At 40.2% G+C, this 17,692-nt stretch overlaps 1 protein-coding gene across 50 annotated transcripts in view; it reads right to left on the reverse strand.

The window, feature by feature from the left end:
• Slc16a7 (solute carrier family 16 member 7) overlaps positions 1 to 17,692 on the reverse strand; it is a 167,706-nt gene that overhangs the window by 62,115 nt on the left and 87,899 nt on the right. For all 50 annotated transcript variants that reach the window (XM_087556067.1, XM_087556070.1, XM_087556076.1 and 47 more), the window contains 1 exon segment: positions 11,540 to 11,804. In XM_087556067.1, coding sequence (XP_087412193.1) covers positions 11,540 to 11,774 — 235 coding nt within the window. In that variant the 5' untranslated portion in view covers positions 11,775 to 11,804.

Genomic DNA, 17,692 nt, shown 5'->3' on the forward strand with positions numbered 1-17,692 from the left:
GTGATTGTTCTCCCTAGACTGTGCTCCTTGGTCAGTCATGCCCATGGTGGTAACCATCAATGGAATACATTCAGCTTTATCACAGGAATGACACAGAGAAGGGTAATAAAAGAAAAGAGTAGAGTGCATGGCTGGGAGATTACATGGCCACGAGACAGAAACGTTAACAGAAGCATAGACATTGTAGTCAAAAGGATTAGAGATTAAACCTGTTTTCAGCATTATTTGTAGTAAACGAATCATGTAATAATCATCAGGGAAGGGTAGATTAATGGCTTGGTATGGAGCATATCAAATAATATCATTGCTCTCATTTGCCTTGACTTATCACTGAGGATTTTTGAAAATTATGCTAAATTTTACAAAATTTACTTTAATTCATTCTTTACTGGCACTATAGTGTCTACAGGCTATTGATAGCGACTGCTATAAAATTGGTCCTTTCAGTCTTCTCTGGGCCCTGACTTCTCCATTTTCTTCCTTGCTGAAATTCCAATATCGTAAAATTTAGTTAATACATCTATTCACATAAACCATACCTTTCAGAATTTTATATTGTTTTTATTGTAACTCTTTTTAGACCTGAAATGTCCACTCGATGAAGGCAGAATGTGATTTGCCTGTCTTTCCTGAAGAGGCATGAGCTACATCAAAGGCAAACACCAACACACAAATGTGTTTATCTTCATTTCAGAGACTCCAGTTTGAACTCTCTCTGGCAGCACTTTGTGATAGGGGAGATTTTGGACCAGCACACACTGTTTTACAATCTGTTCAAACACAACACAGCCAACCCTTGCCAAGGTCCCAGGTCCAGTGACATTTCGCTAATCAAGTGTGGATTTGGTGATTTATACATTTTTTATACAAGAAACATTTTCTTAGACTATCATATTTTTAAAAGTGTGTGTGTGTGTGTTGTGTGTGTGTGTGTTCTAAGCATAAGATAACATCAAGACTAAAGGCTGAAATATTTAATTTAGATGCACTTAGATGGAGAATAATGAAGGTAATGGGAACATGGCCCATTTTCATCGCCTGAACATGATTCTTTCAGAGGAAACTGAAAGCATGGCAGGCATTGCCATACAAGACTTTATTTCCATCTGTTTATCTACTCAAGTCTCTAGGTTACAGGAGTAACTACATCATCAGTAAAGTTAACTTCTTAATACAAATTTAAGTTCAAAGTTAAGGCAGTATGTTGATATAGCCAGATTATATAGTAAAGTGTCTTCCACCCAGAAGGCCATGAGCTCTTTCTTTCTTGTTGAATGTGATGGGGGTTGGAGGGTGGGAGATAGTAGGAACAGTTCAGAGGCTCTACTCATGTAAATAAATGTGGGCCATTGCGCATAAGGAGTAGATCTGGAGAAATACTGAGTGTCTCCTCATAAGTACCCACCACAAGCATGCTGCCACAATGCCAGCACCGGGATCTAAGCACAGTCAAGTGCCCTGTCACTGAACCAGTGTCCCCTAATCCACAATGGCCCTATGTCTCAGAAGTTAAATGAGGCAAGGCTGAAGAAAAGGAAAAGAGAGGTGATTTTTCTTAGAAATTAGTCAAAATGTAAGTTACGTACTCGGAAAGCTTTGAGTATATGATGAAATGAGAAGGCACCATAAATTCTTAGGATAGAGGATGCCAGAGGACAAATGAAAAGATATAGGTGGTAAAGCAGCAAACGAATGATTACACTGCAGCCTTTAGGAACACTACGTAAGATTCATGGAGGGTTAAAGTAGTATTCACATATATGACTAATTTAATTTGCCACTTATTAAACTCATTGTGTGTGGTAAATATTTATAAGCTTGCTAAGGCAACAAGATGGTGTCGCATGAAGAAACAAAGATGCTTTATGAGACCTGCTCCCCCCCCCACTACCACACTTCCCCAGAACCTTCCCTGTGAAGGACTGAAATGGGGGGGGGCACTTCTGTTGTAAATTTAATTTAAATTTTTATTTCTGTATTGGTAGCTTGGGAAAAGCTATGTCAGATAAAGTTCAGCATTTCTCTCCTCATACAGTGAATCTGAGGATAAGACCAACAGAACCACAAAACAGGCTATGTACGTGGACTTAACAACTGAAGCTAAGAGACACCTTCCCTTTGGAAGCAACTTCACAAGTGGTGACAGCTCGCCCCAAGCCTCAACATAGCTGTCCTTGATCCAGCCTGGAGGCTGCTGCTGGCTTTGTGGAGATGTTGTGTTTCCTAGGAAAGTATCTTGCATAGTCCAAAGCCTCACACATGTGGTTTAACAGAAATTGCCAAGCACTCCTTTCTACCACAGCTCAAGAGTACTTCTCCTATGGGGCATTTTCCCTGTTTATAGTTCCTTTTATCTGAGCTATCTCGTTAAATTACTTTAACAGAAAGAGCCTAATTAACTCTTCATAAATATTTCATATGAATTTGAAACTCACTGTGGAATACGTTTGATATCCAAGAGGTATTTGGGAGGTTGTTCTTCATACAGAGATTTTATAGGAGTCATTGGCAAAACACATACCAGTTCATGTTTTCACCAATATCTCAACGGTGCTCACCTGTTGAGTTTAATTCCGAAAGGGTATAATCTTCTATATTTTTTCCTAATAAGGAGTTAAAATGGACCCCAATATACTATTTTGTTCTGTAGATAAATCAGGTTTTGCTTAAACAAATCTTTAGTCTCATGTATATGTTTGTGTGTTCAAATGTCTGTAGGTACTCAAATGTGCATATTTGTGTGTGTGTGCATGTGGAGGGCAATGACCAAGGTCAGGTTGTTCTTTTATGATTGTACTCCACCTTGCCCACCTTGCTGACTGGACAGAGTCTTTTACTTGAACACAGAGGCCATTGATCTGTCTCATCTATCTAGCCAGCTGATGAAAGGAGTCCCCTGTCTGCATCCCTGGTGAGACGGATTAAGTACAAGTTGGCTTCCAAACCCACCTGCCCTTTGTGTGGGTACAAAGAACATGAAACTTGGCCCTCGTGCATGGTGTGGGTTTTTATATACACTGGCATCCTCCTAGACCCTGCAGATGGTTCTTCTATTTCCATATCAATATAAGTCTCTGACATCAGCACTGGTTTGCCTGGTCAAACTGAAAAAAAAAGGAGGAAAAGAAACCCAATTTGCCTGCTCACAACCACTTCCCTGTGGTCACTCCATTTTGCTCCATCAACATTCCATCTTTTAATAGAAGAGAGAAAGTTGCAGTGCACGTGCGCGCGCGCGCGCGTGTGTGTGTGTGTGTGTGTGTGTGTGTGTGTGTGTGTGCGCATGTGTTTTGAATGATCTTCTTTGCTTTCAACCTTCCAGGAATGGAGTGCTGAGAAAACACACACAGGCTGCCTCTTTGGGGTGGAAATCATTGATTGGTATGAGAGGTGAGGCCACAGGTGTAGCCGGAACTTGTAGCCAGCAACCTTCTAGAATATGCAGCAACCTTCTAGAATATGCAGTGCCCATTCTAGTCAGAGAATTCCGAGTTTCATTCATTGTTTGTTTGCTCAACAGTTAATGTTTGCAGAGTTTTGTCAATATTCCATCCACGCTTTTCCAAGCATTCACACTTAATGCCGTTGCTGTGACTGGAGGGAAAGACAACTGAGCTGTAATCCTTACTGTCTCAACAATGTACAGAAGTTGTGTTCATTGAAGAACTTCCAAAAAATCTAGATGATAACTGATGCCTGGCTACACAAGTCCTATAAATTCTATATGAACTAGCCCTGCGGTTACGTAGACTTTTCTCAGTGTCGCAGAGCGATAGGCAGAATTGCTACAATACAGATGAGTGATTAGTGATGCCCACAGCCAGGCAACCAGTCTGATGTAATTCAGTCAGAGAGGCTACAAGGCTATGGGCCACCCTTCTTCCTTCAGATTCTGTATCTGCAAATCTTCATGCTCACTAAACTATATTTGTGATGCATACATCACTGCTTGCAAAGCTTTCAATGTCTTTGGGGAGTATGTGCATGTGTTGAACATCTGAATGAGCCAGTGACTAAGTTCTTGACAAGAGTTCAAAGAAGGCAGTGAAGAGCTTTCTTATTTGAGCTTGGAGGTAGTGAACGAAGGTCCTTTTCATGATCTTAGAAACACAAAAATTCCCTGCCTTTTTGTGCTTTCTGGTTTTTATATAGTGCCAAGCTTGGTGGTGGTGTGTTGATTACTATGCTTAAATTTAAGAAGTCTGACGAGCCAATATAGAACACATGTTTGAGAAGCCTCACCCAGGGATAATTTATAATGCTGTCTATGGTAAGATTTATGACAGCAGTTCAAGAGTGTAATTAAATGAGAGGTTTTAGAATAAAAACAGCAAAGACATGGCATGTGTCTGTCAGTTGAAAAAAACATTATAAAGAGATGGTCACTGGTCCTCAGAATAGGGTTTATCATTTGTTAATTTTGTATTTGTTGCAGTCAAGAATACATTGGTAATCATCTGTATTGACTGCATTCTAAGTGGTGATGCTGCTCCTTTTTGAATGTGACATTTTGAAAATTCACTCAAAAGACTAGAACACTCACTGTTGTGATCTTTGTACCTGTATTGAGTTTAACTGTCTTCCTAGAAGCCTTCACTAATAACACAGTGGCCTGCAAGAACATGACTTGTAAGGAAGTGAACTAAAGACAAGCATATTAACATGGGTCACTATTTTCCTAAAGAGGACAACATGGAGATGGGTACATAGAAAAGGGCAACATGATTACCTACAAGGTGAGGAGAGACCAAGAACCAACCAGACAGAAGCCTTGAATTTGGACTTTTCCTGCCTGGAGAACCGTGAAGGAAGAAGTTCCTGTGGCTTAAGCTGCTTGCTGTGCTGTTGTCTTTCTGGCTGTCCTCCAGATCACTATAATGCCTCGAATCCTATATTCAGATTGCAGGTTTCCACATCCATGAGGGTGCAAAGCATGAAGCCCACTGGGTGTAAGATCATTCTCCTCTTTCCCCTCTTCCTCCTCCAACTTGCCATTGTACAGCAACCATATTAATCTCCCTTTAGGTACTAAAACCTTCTCTGCTCTGTTGGGACCTTTCTATACATTGTTTCCTCTGTCTCAAATGTGTCCCTTTGTACTGTTGAATGCTTAATCTCCATCCTTCAGCTCTGAGATACTGCTTGGTCTTGCAGCTATGAGATCCGCTTTCACCGCAAAGTATTGTGCTGCTGACTCTTTCTTCACTGATTCACAGCACAGCCATAATTAAATAAGATATTTGGGAAGCAAAGCGTCTGATGGCTCATTAAGGCTTCCACTGGGCTGAGCTTTTTATGTAACAGGTATAGAATATATGTTCATAAGATAAGTAAATGAACAAGCTAGTCGTTTTAAGACCTTATCACACCTTGTAACATTGGATAATCCAGATATCATTGTCTCTGATGACAACTGACAGGTATCTTTTGCAACTGGTGTGCAGGGAACAGTGGGTGCTATCACCTCACGACCAAATAAATGGACAGTGTGCTTGGTGTAGGCAAATATGGGCAGCCGAGCAAATTCTTGTTCAAGGAATGCCATCCAGATTAATCACATGTATAATATGTATATGATTATCCAAATGCACCTGGTAGACCTTCTGGGATTTGGAGAGTTAAGAGGAAAGGCCTAGCTACCTCAAACGCGAGAACAGAACTAGCTTTGCTTTGACTGCTGCAGAGAGAGCTTGTGATGTGAATTATATTAATGCTCTCCCCAAACAGGCAAATATTAGGAAGTACCACAAGGCATAGATCAGAGGGTGATAATGGCTTTATTTAAATCTTAAAAATAATAGCCATACATTGTATATTATGCCCACAAATCTGCTGTGCTACAACCTTTTGTTTCTTAGCCTCCAGGATAAGTTTCAACGGTTTAATGCTTGCTTCTTTGTTCACAGTGGCATGTAATAAAACAATGTCCATTCTTTATCACATTTGGTTCTCAAATATCTCATCGAACAGATCAAGTTTCCAGGGGCACAGTGTATATTCTGCTCACTGGAATGACTGGCATTTCCCCCTTCAAAGTGAATTAGAGAGGGGGACATAAATAATCAATAATCATATAGATCCGCTTCCCAAAATTTGTATTTGGAAGTCCTGCATGTTCTTACCATTGCATTATCCATAAACAGGGCAACAGATTAGGGTTGCACAAAACCACTATCCTACTTCATCACCGTTCATGCAATAAATCCCACTGTCATCTAAAGGGAGCAGGAAGTTAAGATCAAAATACACTTTCTACCTCTGCTTAGGGCTGTATTAATGGGATGACCACTCAGCTTGACCTATTTGCTGGAATTTGCTAGAACTCTGGGAGACCATATGGGCAGCCAGATGGGTTGCTGTAATTTAGTGTCATTATTCTAGGGATGAAGTAATGTATCAATGTAACTTGCTTTCTTTTCCACCCTTTCTGCATACCTGATATTAGTTTCATTTTTAATTTAGACATCAGAAGGGAAGATAATGCCTTGCTACTAGGGCCCAGATGCAAACTAATTACTACAAGAGGCTCCAGCCCCGACATCACAGGCCAGACCTCAGAACAGCACTCCATATTTCTGGGTGACCCCCCTGCAGTGATTAATAGGTGGACAGCAAAGCCCTAATGAGTGTGTCAGTTCTTAGATGTTCTCTAGGCAAATGCAGTTAGCATTGTGCTAAATGTATCTTCAGTAACATGGGAGAGACTCATTACACTTTGCACTAAACTATCTGCCTTTTCACCTCATGGTCTGTGAATTTATTTATAGCATCCAACCAAGAAAAGCCTTCATAAGAGGAGGTCTTCCCCACATAGGAAAAAAATTGAAACAGTTTGAATCAAATATTGACTTTGCTTTATATAAGAAGGAACTATGCTGTTAAACTGAAGTGGTTTCAGAGATGTGTGTTAGATTTTTTTACCAACGGAAATCATGATGAAACAGAGTTGAGGGCGAGCCCTAAGAAGACTTAATAGTCATTGCAGAACACTTGTCAATCACACTTGGAAAAAAATCTATTGATAGGTAATTGATCAAATCAATTGGACTTCTAAATTATTGTCTCTGAAGAAAATGTTTATTTTCGAAACTGCTTGGTTGGCAAAGAATTTGAGAGAAGATAGGCCCTGGGCCTATGGGAAAACCAAACACTATTGTTTTGTTAAAGGAATGGCATTGATTAAAAACCTGACTCCTGCTGTGCCCATGGGTGTGTGTGTCTCCCTTGGCCATCATCAGAGAAACCTCCTCTTACAGGAGATAGGAACTAACATGGAGACTTGGAACTCTACAATGTACAGAGAATAATAGATTTGAGCACTAAGTCCTAAATGTGATGTCTCCATGAATCCCCTCCCCTGCAAGGATCAGGGAACTATGGGGATTTGTAGTGGGAAGATGCTAAGAGCCATCAAGGATGGAGAACACCTTGAAAGCAGTGTCTTCCAGACATAAGAGAATCGACACATGTACCAACTCATGGAGATTGTGGTGGCATGCACAGGACCTGCACAGGTCTAAGCCAGAAAAGGTCCCAGGGCTAAGAGTGCTAAGAGTGCTAAGATGTCTGGAGCTCTTCATCCCCAGACATCCATCCGCAATTGTCAACTGCTTGAAGAGTTAGTTTTCTGACTATGTATACAAACATTGAGGGCAGGCCAAGTGGCCAGCAGAAGATTGCTAGCACACTTAAAACTCAATGAGATTTTTGTAGACATTTTGCCATTTTAACGAATAGAAATAAGGGGTCATGAGATGGCTCAGTGAGCAAACGTGCTTGCTGCCAAGTCTGGCAGCATCAATTCAAAGCTCAGTACCCTGGTGATGGAAGGAGCATTTGATTCTGCAAGTTGTCCTTTGGCCTTTACCCTTCACACATGGGCACGAGAGTGCGCACATGCACACACACACACACACACACACACACACACACACACACACACACACACACACACCTTTGCCTTATGCAAACAAAAGTGGGTAGTGAGACAGGGCATTTATGAGAGTGCTAAGAGTAGGCCCATCTATAAAGACAGCTAAATCACAGGGAGAGATACAGGATTTATTTATGAGGTAATGAAAATGTTCTCAAATTAACTGGGGCTGTATTTACACAGCTTTAAGAGAGCACAAAAAACTGATCAACTTTTACAAGTTAATCGAATAAGTTGTACAGTATGCAACCATCTTATTAAAAACACTGAGCTTCAAAAGGCATTGTGCCTTTTAGTAAATAAAATAACTTGTAAACAATTGCAGGAAAAGGAACTGAAATTTGTCTCTCTCGTTCTGGCTTACACACCACACTTTCTTTCTGTTTATCTTCTGTTAGATTAGTTGGTGTCCCATTAACGAGAGATTATTAAAGACTAACGCATTCTAAGGGCATTTTTAACATTCTGGTGAATCCATCACCATGTGCCTTATTAAAGGTTGACGGGACTGATCATTTTCTGTTACTTGGATTTATAAATGTATTCCTTTTCTTTTCTTCTCTTTTTTGATAAAATAATATACTGGCACAATTTCTACTTTCCCTTCCTTCCATCAAACCCTCCTATATGCCTCTCCTCCAAGTCATGCCTCTTTCAAATCAGTTGCTGTGATGCATATACATATAATTTCTAAATATAAAAAAGTCATGGCTTAATGTGAAGATGTAGTCATGTTACTAGTGGTAAAATGTATTCATTTTTGTTTAACTTCGTATTTTAATACTGCAAGCATTTTTAATTAAAATGTGATCGCACTTCCTCTCTTTCCTTCCTTGCATTGCTTCCACTTCTCCCCTTGACTTGGATTCATAAACTCTTCTATCTTTAATTATTACTGTTCAGCAGGTGCATGAGAGTACATGAAACTGTCACTTGTGCATGTGTATTTTGGGACTGACCACCTGGTAATAGGTGACTGCAACCCATGAGGAGGCTCATTTCCGGGGAAGACTGATTTCCCCTTTCTCTTCAGTTATTAATTGCTTGTAGCTTTTCGTATAGAGGTAGGTTTCCATGAGATTTCCATGTCCACACTGGAATGTCAGCTGGTGTTGAAATTGTTCACATCTCATTTCGACTTGCATTTCGACTTGCTGTTGAGAGATCCTGGATGAAGCATCCCTGTTGTATTCATAAGACACAATCTCTCAGCAAACTTCCTGGATCGTCCACTCATGTGTGGATTAGGTTTTTTGTTTGTTTGTTGTTTTGGTTTGGTTAGGTTTGGTTAGGTTTGGTGTTGAGACAGAGTAAACCCACATAGTCCCGGATGTCCTGGAGCTCACATTGCAGACCAAGTCAGCATGAACCCACAGAGATCTGCCTGCCTCTGCCTCTGTGTGCTGGATTTAAATTAGGCATGTGCCACTACAACTGGCCACTTCATGTGTTTGAGACAAGGTCCCAATGTATAGTCCTGGCTGATTAGAACTTGCTACAAAGACCAGGCGAATCTCACATTTGTAGAACTCCTCTTGTCTTTGCCTCCCGACATGCCTGGCCCAAAGTCTGTTTTTATTCAAAGGTAAAAAAAGCTTGGCTACAGGGAGAAGACATAAAACGTGAACAGTATGAGGAACCACGTGAATGCATACACTACATCAAGCAGTGTGTGTTACAGTTTAACGGGTTTTGGGTTCTCCTCTCACAAAAGCTTGGGGGTTTGTTGTGCTACTTCTGTGTAGCCAGGAATGGCACTCAAACAATCACGGCCCTGATAATTAAAGATTTGGGGCAATATTCCAAGGGTTTATTTGGACCTTTTCTAGATCTTACCATCATTAACTCCTATAAACTCAGTATTTTTATGTGTCTTAAATTTTCTCAAGGCAACCACACACCAAGCACTTATCCACTTAACTTTAGACAGAATTTATTCTTCTATTATTCTAAATACCTTAATGATTTCCCCAAACTTAGAAATATCAAATTACTGTGCTATTTATTAACTTCTAGAGTTTTCATTTGAGGGATGGAGATGTATTGGAGATGTGATGGAGAAAATGAATGCATTCATAAAATGAAATTATTTGTATGTGACAAGCCCAGTAAAAAAGTTCGTTAAGATGTCACAGTAGTTTTAGAAAATGAAAATATTGAATTACATGATGCCATTCTTTCATTTTATAAGCCCCTTTTTTATCTAGCTAGCTCAAAGTCTATGCCGTGACTATGGCACCTCTACATACCAGCTCTCCCTTGCTTGGGGACAATGACTGTTGGGTTGGAAACTCTATCTAAGATGTACTGGACCTTATCCAGTTCTTATTTTTCTTCCAGGAAGCCTGCAGTTATTGTGACCCCAACCTCAACGTAGGGCAATAATCAGTTCTGACCAGTGGAGCATAGTCAGAAATGAAGTGCCTAAATTCCAAGGCTAGACACCGAATACTACAGATGATCTTTTCTCTTGGCCTAATACAGGGAATAGGTTTAGCGGTCAGCACAAGTCAGGGTGTTAGGACGGGTACCTCAGGTACCACAGGAAGTGCTGAGTGAGCCTCCAATGAGCTACGTGTGTTTATGTCCTTAGCGCCAGAACAGAAAAGGGACAAGATCGTCTCTCAGGTCCTTAAGAGGACTGAGGAATGTCACGCAAATCAAGTGTGGAATGAGGCCTTGGCCAAGAGCAAATTTCAATAAATATTGGTTATTATTGCTAATGTTCCAGGCCCTTATTAGGAGTCACGTTACCTTTACTGAAAAAGTGGGAAATGACATTACACAACTTAAATAATTGCTTTCAATGCTTGTATTCTGCGTCTATAACTGCTCCTCAAAGGTAAATTACCAGTTGAGAAATGAAAATTCCAAACCCCATGCATTTTATGTAAATGATGTATAGAGAAAAGAAAATCTAAGAGTCTGGTCTGCTGTTGACAATGTTGACAATGAGTGATTTTCATTATTTCACATTCCCATATGTGGTGGTCTGATGGATTCATTCCCTCTCATGGTTTATGCTTGTTTTAACCAAGAAACTAACAATATAATTAGAAGCAGCCACTTAAAATGATGTCATTTTTTTGCTTTTTTGTTTTGTTTTGTTTTGTTTTTGTAGGGGGGTTGTCCTCAAACAATAAGGAGTTATTCCATGTACAACGACTTGAACATCTGCAGAAAATGCCTGGTGGGTGGCACCATGCTGGGAAGTGCAAGACTGAGTATGTTCTGGTTTTATAAACCGACAGAAACATGGTATTCCTTTCTACTCCAAAGGAAGCAAGTTGGTCCCATGCCGAGATACATTTGCCACATTGCAGCATGGTGTTCATTCCAAAGCAAACAGCAGAACCCCTTGGAATCTTGATAGTCCCGCAAACCACATTTGTGCAAATAATTCTCTGTTCTTGCCAATATTCCATTTAGGACTCAAAATGAGGTAAACAGATGAATCGTGCTAAACTACCACAAACCAATTACAAACGCAGTTCTGATAGTGCTTTTTCCGATTGATTTCAACTGATCAATGTGTAAGAGTTTAATATATGGACAAAAGGGGACTATGCTCTTACTCCAGAAACCCCTTCGCACGGAGAGCCTTACCTCCTGCGTACATGACAGCCAGCATAATGGAGGATATCCACGCGATCTGACTGGAGGTGGTCTTGAAAATGTCCTTGATGTCATTGAAGAATACCGTGACGGCTTTGGGGAAGGCATAGGAGAACCCAATGGAGATGAAGGATGCGCAGACTACAACCCAGCCCCACCCTCCGTCCGGAGGAAGTGGGAATGGAGGCGGCGCCGCCGTTGCCTTTACTGAAGACTCTGATGGCATTTCTGAGCTTCTACTGGAGACGAAAACAACCTAGTCGAAGAGAAATAACAGTTCATGTTACATTTTTTATTTTGTGTAATGCCCTTCATAGTTGCTGAAAGAGCATTCGCGTCCTAACTACTGCGTGATTTTTATTAATATAATTAGTATTCTTGTACTTCGATGGTTATTAGAAAATCAAAGCAAAGTAAGTGTTGGCTATGCAGCATTGATTATTAAGAGCTAAACTCTAAAAGCACTTGATTATGGGATGAAATTTGGACGAGAAGAATCCAGGCGTAAACTGAAGGGCCAGGGAGAAACATAGCTACTATGAAGCAAAGGCTTTCTTCTGTGTTTATGCAGGGTGTGTGTGTGTGTGTGTGTGTGTGTGTGTGTGTGTGTGTGTGTGTATGTGTGTGTGTGTGTACAGGCATGCATATGAGGTGTATGTGTGTGAGAGTTGTGTGTGTATGTGTGTGTCTGTGTGTGTGTACATGCGTGCCTGCGTGTGTGTCAGGGGTTGATACACACTGTTTTTCTTAATTGCTCCCCCTGTCCATTTCCAGCAACCCCTCTTTCACAGTATTGGGAGCATGCTGATCTAGCTGCTCTTGAGGGCTAATGTTCTAAGGAGTCTCTTCTCATTCTGTTTCCCCAGCAATGGGATTACATGTATAACATTTTTATGTGGTTCCTGAAAAACTGAACTCAGGTCCTCATAATCTTGTGTCAGGTTCTTAACAATTGAGCCATCACCAAGCCTTAAGAATATCTTAATTCAAAACATTGGCCTTCCAAAATTACGGCTATTGACCATTTTGTGACTCTCTCCTCTCTCTTCCCCTTAACCCCGTTCTCCCTCATTTCCAAGGATTTCTACTAGCTACATGGATGATGTGTTTATTTATTGAAGAACTGGAGAAAAGACTCTTTAATATATTTTATATATATCAAACACACACACACACACACACACACACACACACACACACTCCTAAGAACACTTAAAACTTTCCTGTAGGAGGAAATGATATACAATTTAATATATTTCCACAATGTGGAAAACTTGACTCCACATCCTCTTGAAGTATAGAGATTGCAGGAAAAAAATGACATTTTTGTGAATATACATGTGTGTGTGTGTGTGTGTGTGTGTGTGTGTGCTGAGAATACCTAATGTATACTGTCTTAGCAGGCTTAGAACATAGTCAGTACCTGGTGAATCAAAGCCAACTGTAAAAACATGCTCCATACTCACAGAACCACACAGCTACAGCTCTGGGCCTTTGCATGGTACCTCTTTCTGAACACCCACTTCTGTTGGGGTCCTCCTACCCTAAGAAAACACCTCATGTCTCTGATCCCATGGTTTTGGATTTTTTCCTTTTGAACATTCTACACACATGCACACAAACAGATCCTTTAGTATGTTCTTCTTGGGTCCAATGTATACAGTATGTTAATGTCCTCTGTGCATTAGCACATTATCAGGAAGGTGAGTACCTCTCATGTCTTCTTAATGGGATGAATGATAGTATCTTATCAACTTCAATTATAAGATAAGGGTTCAAAGAAAGATTTTATTGTGAAGAACAAATGACTACTGTATGGTTTGCAGGCTACACAGTCTATATTGAGTGCTTATCCAAATTGTATTGTTAATTTTATTGACAGCAGTGAAGTAACTGAGCATGGTTTTTCAACGAAACTTTCTTTACAAACCAGTTGGATGACTGCCGATTAATGATGTCTAACAGATATTAGAGAAAAACCCAGAAGGAAAAAAGTACTCAGTCTATCAGTTATTATTAAAAACTGTACATATTTGTTCTTGTTACTGTTCTTTGTGTATATTTGCCTGATTGATTTAAATGATATTGTAATTTCATGAACCCCAGAGATACAACTGTAATTTTATATGAGTTATTTTATTATTTTTACTGGCTATTGTAGAGGTGGGGTTTTTTTGTAGCTACACTAGTTTTAAACAGTATGACAAATATATGAAATATAAATCATAATTTTGAAAATCAAAAAATTCACATTTTGGCTAACCCCCTGATTAATAAAAATTTATTATTTTTATATTATATTTTCTCTTTAGATCTATATTACATATATTGCTTAGTCATATGTTGACAATTTTTAAAGTACTCTGAAATCACACTTTTAGAAGAACTAAGGAAGACATGACAAATATATTTCCAGGTCTATTTGGGAGAGTCTGTGGTGAGAAATTAGTTTAACTGAGAATTTTTAAATGGTAAGTTTCTTATTTCCAAGAATATACAGTGTAATAACAAGTTATTTTAAACTAAAGAGAGAGGGAGGACATGGGGGCTAGAGCCAAACACAATAATGACATGAAGTTGAAATTGGAGCCTGCAAGACACCTCAGCAAGGAAAGATGTTTGCAACCAACCCTGGTAGCCCAAGTTCAATCCCAGGAAACAGCATGGTGGAAGCAGAGAACTAATTTCCAAAAGTTGTCTTCTGCCCTCCACATGTACAGCCCACATACACCAACACACACATACACACACACACACACACACACACGCACACACACATATGCATGTATACACAAACACACATACATGCACACACATACACACCATACACATGTGCATATACACACACATGGACATGTGGCATGTGCACACACATAAACATGTGTGCACACATGTACACACTCAATGTGCACGTGTGCACACATGTGCACACATTTACACATACACCTGAGCGCATACACACTCTGACACACACATGTGCACACACACATACACACATGTGCACAATACACAGACGTGCACACACATACACATGCATGCACATACATACACACATATACATGCACACATATATACAGACACACATGCCATGCACATGCACACACACATATGCACATGTGGCATGTGCACATACACATATGTATGCACACACATACACACCTGTGCTCACTTAGACACACACTCAATATGCATGTGTGCACACACATACACACATGTATGCATATTCACACACATACGCACACAATTTTATATTTTTGGTTGTGAGCCTAGCCTTCTGTCTGTGTGTCTACATATGTTTCTTTTGCCTTATCTTTGGCTCTTCACGTTTTTCCATTTGTCTGACTGGTCCTATTCACACTTACCTGCTTTTATTTTGTTACTTTAGAATATGGTTCTCTCTCTTTTGAGATATGTTTATTTTCTAATTAAAAAGAGACAGGATGTGGGTTTAGGCAAGCGGGGAGACAGGAAGCATATGGGAATATTTTGGGGAAGGGGATTCATAATCAAAATATAGTATGGAAAAACTCTGTTTCAAGATAAAATTAATTAACTAATTTTAAAAAGTTAAAAACATTTTGGGGCTGGGGATTTAGCTCAGTGGTAGAGCGCTTACCTAGGAAGCGCAAGGCCCTGGGTTTGGTCCCCAGCTCCGAAAAAAAGAGCAAAAAAAAAAAAAACATTTCAAATTTCTGATCTCATGCTACCGATCTAACTGCATAATATTTGAATTAACCTATAATGTAGTTATTGGTATATAAATATACTATGGATAATAGGGATATACCACAGTAAATTCTGATTTTTTTGTTATTGCTAAATAAGTCCTCATTATCTCTAGTAGGCATTTATTAATCAATTTAATTTCAAAAAAACCTTTTGAGGCTATTTTTAAAATGAGACAGTTTCAGTGATATTAAGAAATTTGTTCTGAGTCACGTGTGAGCCACTAGATCTAACTGCCTGTGCTAATGTAACACACACAGGATCAGAAATGAGACTGCTTGATTACGTACTCAGGGGATAAAATAAGCCAAAGAAAACCCACTTGACATTTTTATTATATTCTGTGTGTGTAAATATCCTGAAGGATCGAAACAGTCAAGAGCACTTGAGTTCCAAAACATCCATAGCCTGAAATCTTCTCCCCATAGAAATTGTAGTTTGATGCTAAATGTTCCCCAGTGTTGCAGTGATGAAGACCTGGCTGTCTGCCTTTGGTGCGCTGGGAAATGGTTGGACCTTTAACTTGTGAACTAAGGGAAGGAAGTTAGCTCCCTGGTGTGTGCTTTTGTAGAGAACTCTGGGACTGTGGCCTTTTCTGTCTTTCTTCTTGGCTCCCATTGTGAGTATCTTTGGCACAATGTATCCCATGCTGCCTTGCCTCAGAGTCCTCACAGTGGTTCCTAACAAAAGAATAAGGTGTCCGCGATTAGAACCTCTGAAGTATCAAATAAAAAATAAATCTTTCTTCCGTTTAGATTAATTTCCTGAGGTAGTTTGTCACAGTGGTAAAAATAACTGACTAGTGAAGGGATGCTTTGGTACACTAAAACTACTCTCTAACCATTTGCTCTGACGCTTTTCCCTCCAGGACAGAGACAGGAGTACGTGAGACTCTATAAGCCAGCAAACTTCACAAATTAGGGAAGGCTGAAACTCTCTCTCCCCAGGGCCCTACCCAAGGACACAGAAGTGGGTATGCTGCTGCAGGAGGATTCCTAACCAGTGCTGCTCTGAAAAGAGGAGATTCTGAGGTCTGTGGAGCTTCAGGAAACTCCTGTGCTGTGCTTTCAGGGGGTACAACTGCTTCTGAATCATCTGTACACCTGGAACTTACACCCCAAATCCCACTGGTTCCTTTACTAGTCTGCCTTAGTTTTTTTAATTAGTTACTTCATTTATTTACATTTCCAATAGTGTCCCCTTCCCAGGCTCCTCTGCACAAATCCCATTCCCTCCTCTTGCCTTTCTTTAAGAGGGTGCTCCTACACCCACTCATCCACTACCACCTCATCCCTTTAGCATCCTCCTTCTCTGGGGCATGAAGCCTATGTCGAGGTAGGACACATGGAGGGCACATGACTTTGGGAGGGTATAAATGGGACTCAATGGACAGTGATAGGGGCTGAGCCTGGCTTCCTTATAGAGCCAGCACTGCAATGCCTGTTGGTCTCGCATCTTTGCTGATCTTCTATTCCCTGAGAGAGCCACAGCTGAGAATGTCTTCTGGCATGCTTCCCTGGCCCCTCCTGCTGACTTGAGCCAAGGCCAAGGCCTGCCTGTCTCTGCTAGGTAGGGCCACTGCTGCTGATTCCTGTTTGCTATCCTATCGAAATGGACTGCTGGTGCATCCATGAGGTGTTTGTGAGTGGATCGAGCTGCCGCTGCAGACCAGTAAACTGAACTGCTGATTTCCAGACAGCACAGAGGAGAATTGCTTTAAAGAACCTTTCTAAACAGGTCCACTTCCCCATATCCTTTCTTTCCCACTACCTCTGGTGGGTGAAAGGTTAAAAGGAAGGTTAAAACATTTAAGAACCATCATTAAAAATAGGTTTTGAAAAAAACCCCACTGGTCAGACGTGGACTTTGGTGAACTTGTTACTTTGGTCTATAGGAGTGTGGTCTCCTTATAAGAATGAGTAGGGGTGTGTGTGCACCTATGGAATGCATCTGTGTATGTAAGTACATGTGTGTGTGTGTGTGTGTGTGTGTGTGCGTGTGTGTGTGTGCATGTGTGTGTGCATGTGTGTATGGTATGTATGCATGTGTACGTGTGTGTGCATGTGTATGTGTGTGCCGATGTTATCTTCTCAGGGAGAAAAAAATCTCTCCTTTAACAAAAGCCCACCAAAATGTCAAAGAAAACAGCAACAAAATTGATTCAGGCATGGAAAAAATAATGCTTGTAAAGTGGTTACTGATTTTTAATGAAAAACACTTGTACTAGGTTAATATTCTACTGAAGATACAAATTAGTGGGGGAAAACCCCACATATCTGTCAAGAATTACTTTTAAATGGTATATATCTTTACAGTGTGTTCTACTCTTTTCAATTGTTTCTTGTTGGAAACAAAACTAATTATCTCTCCTAGCCGCTCATTTATTAGGTTTTAAAACAGTACCATTTCTGTTTGAAG

The sequence above is a fragment of the Rattus norvegicus genome, chromosome 7 (assembly GCF_021556685.1).
Source record: "Rattus norvegicus strain SHRSP/BbbUtx chromosome 7, alternate assembly SHRSP_T2T, whole genome shotgun sequence".
Taxonomy (NCBI): Eukaryota; Metazoa; Chordata; class Mammalia; order Rodentia; family Muridae; genus Rattus; species Rattus norvegicus.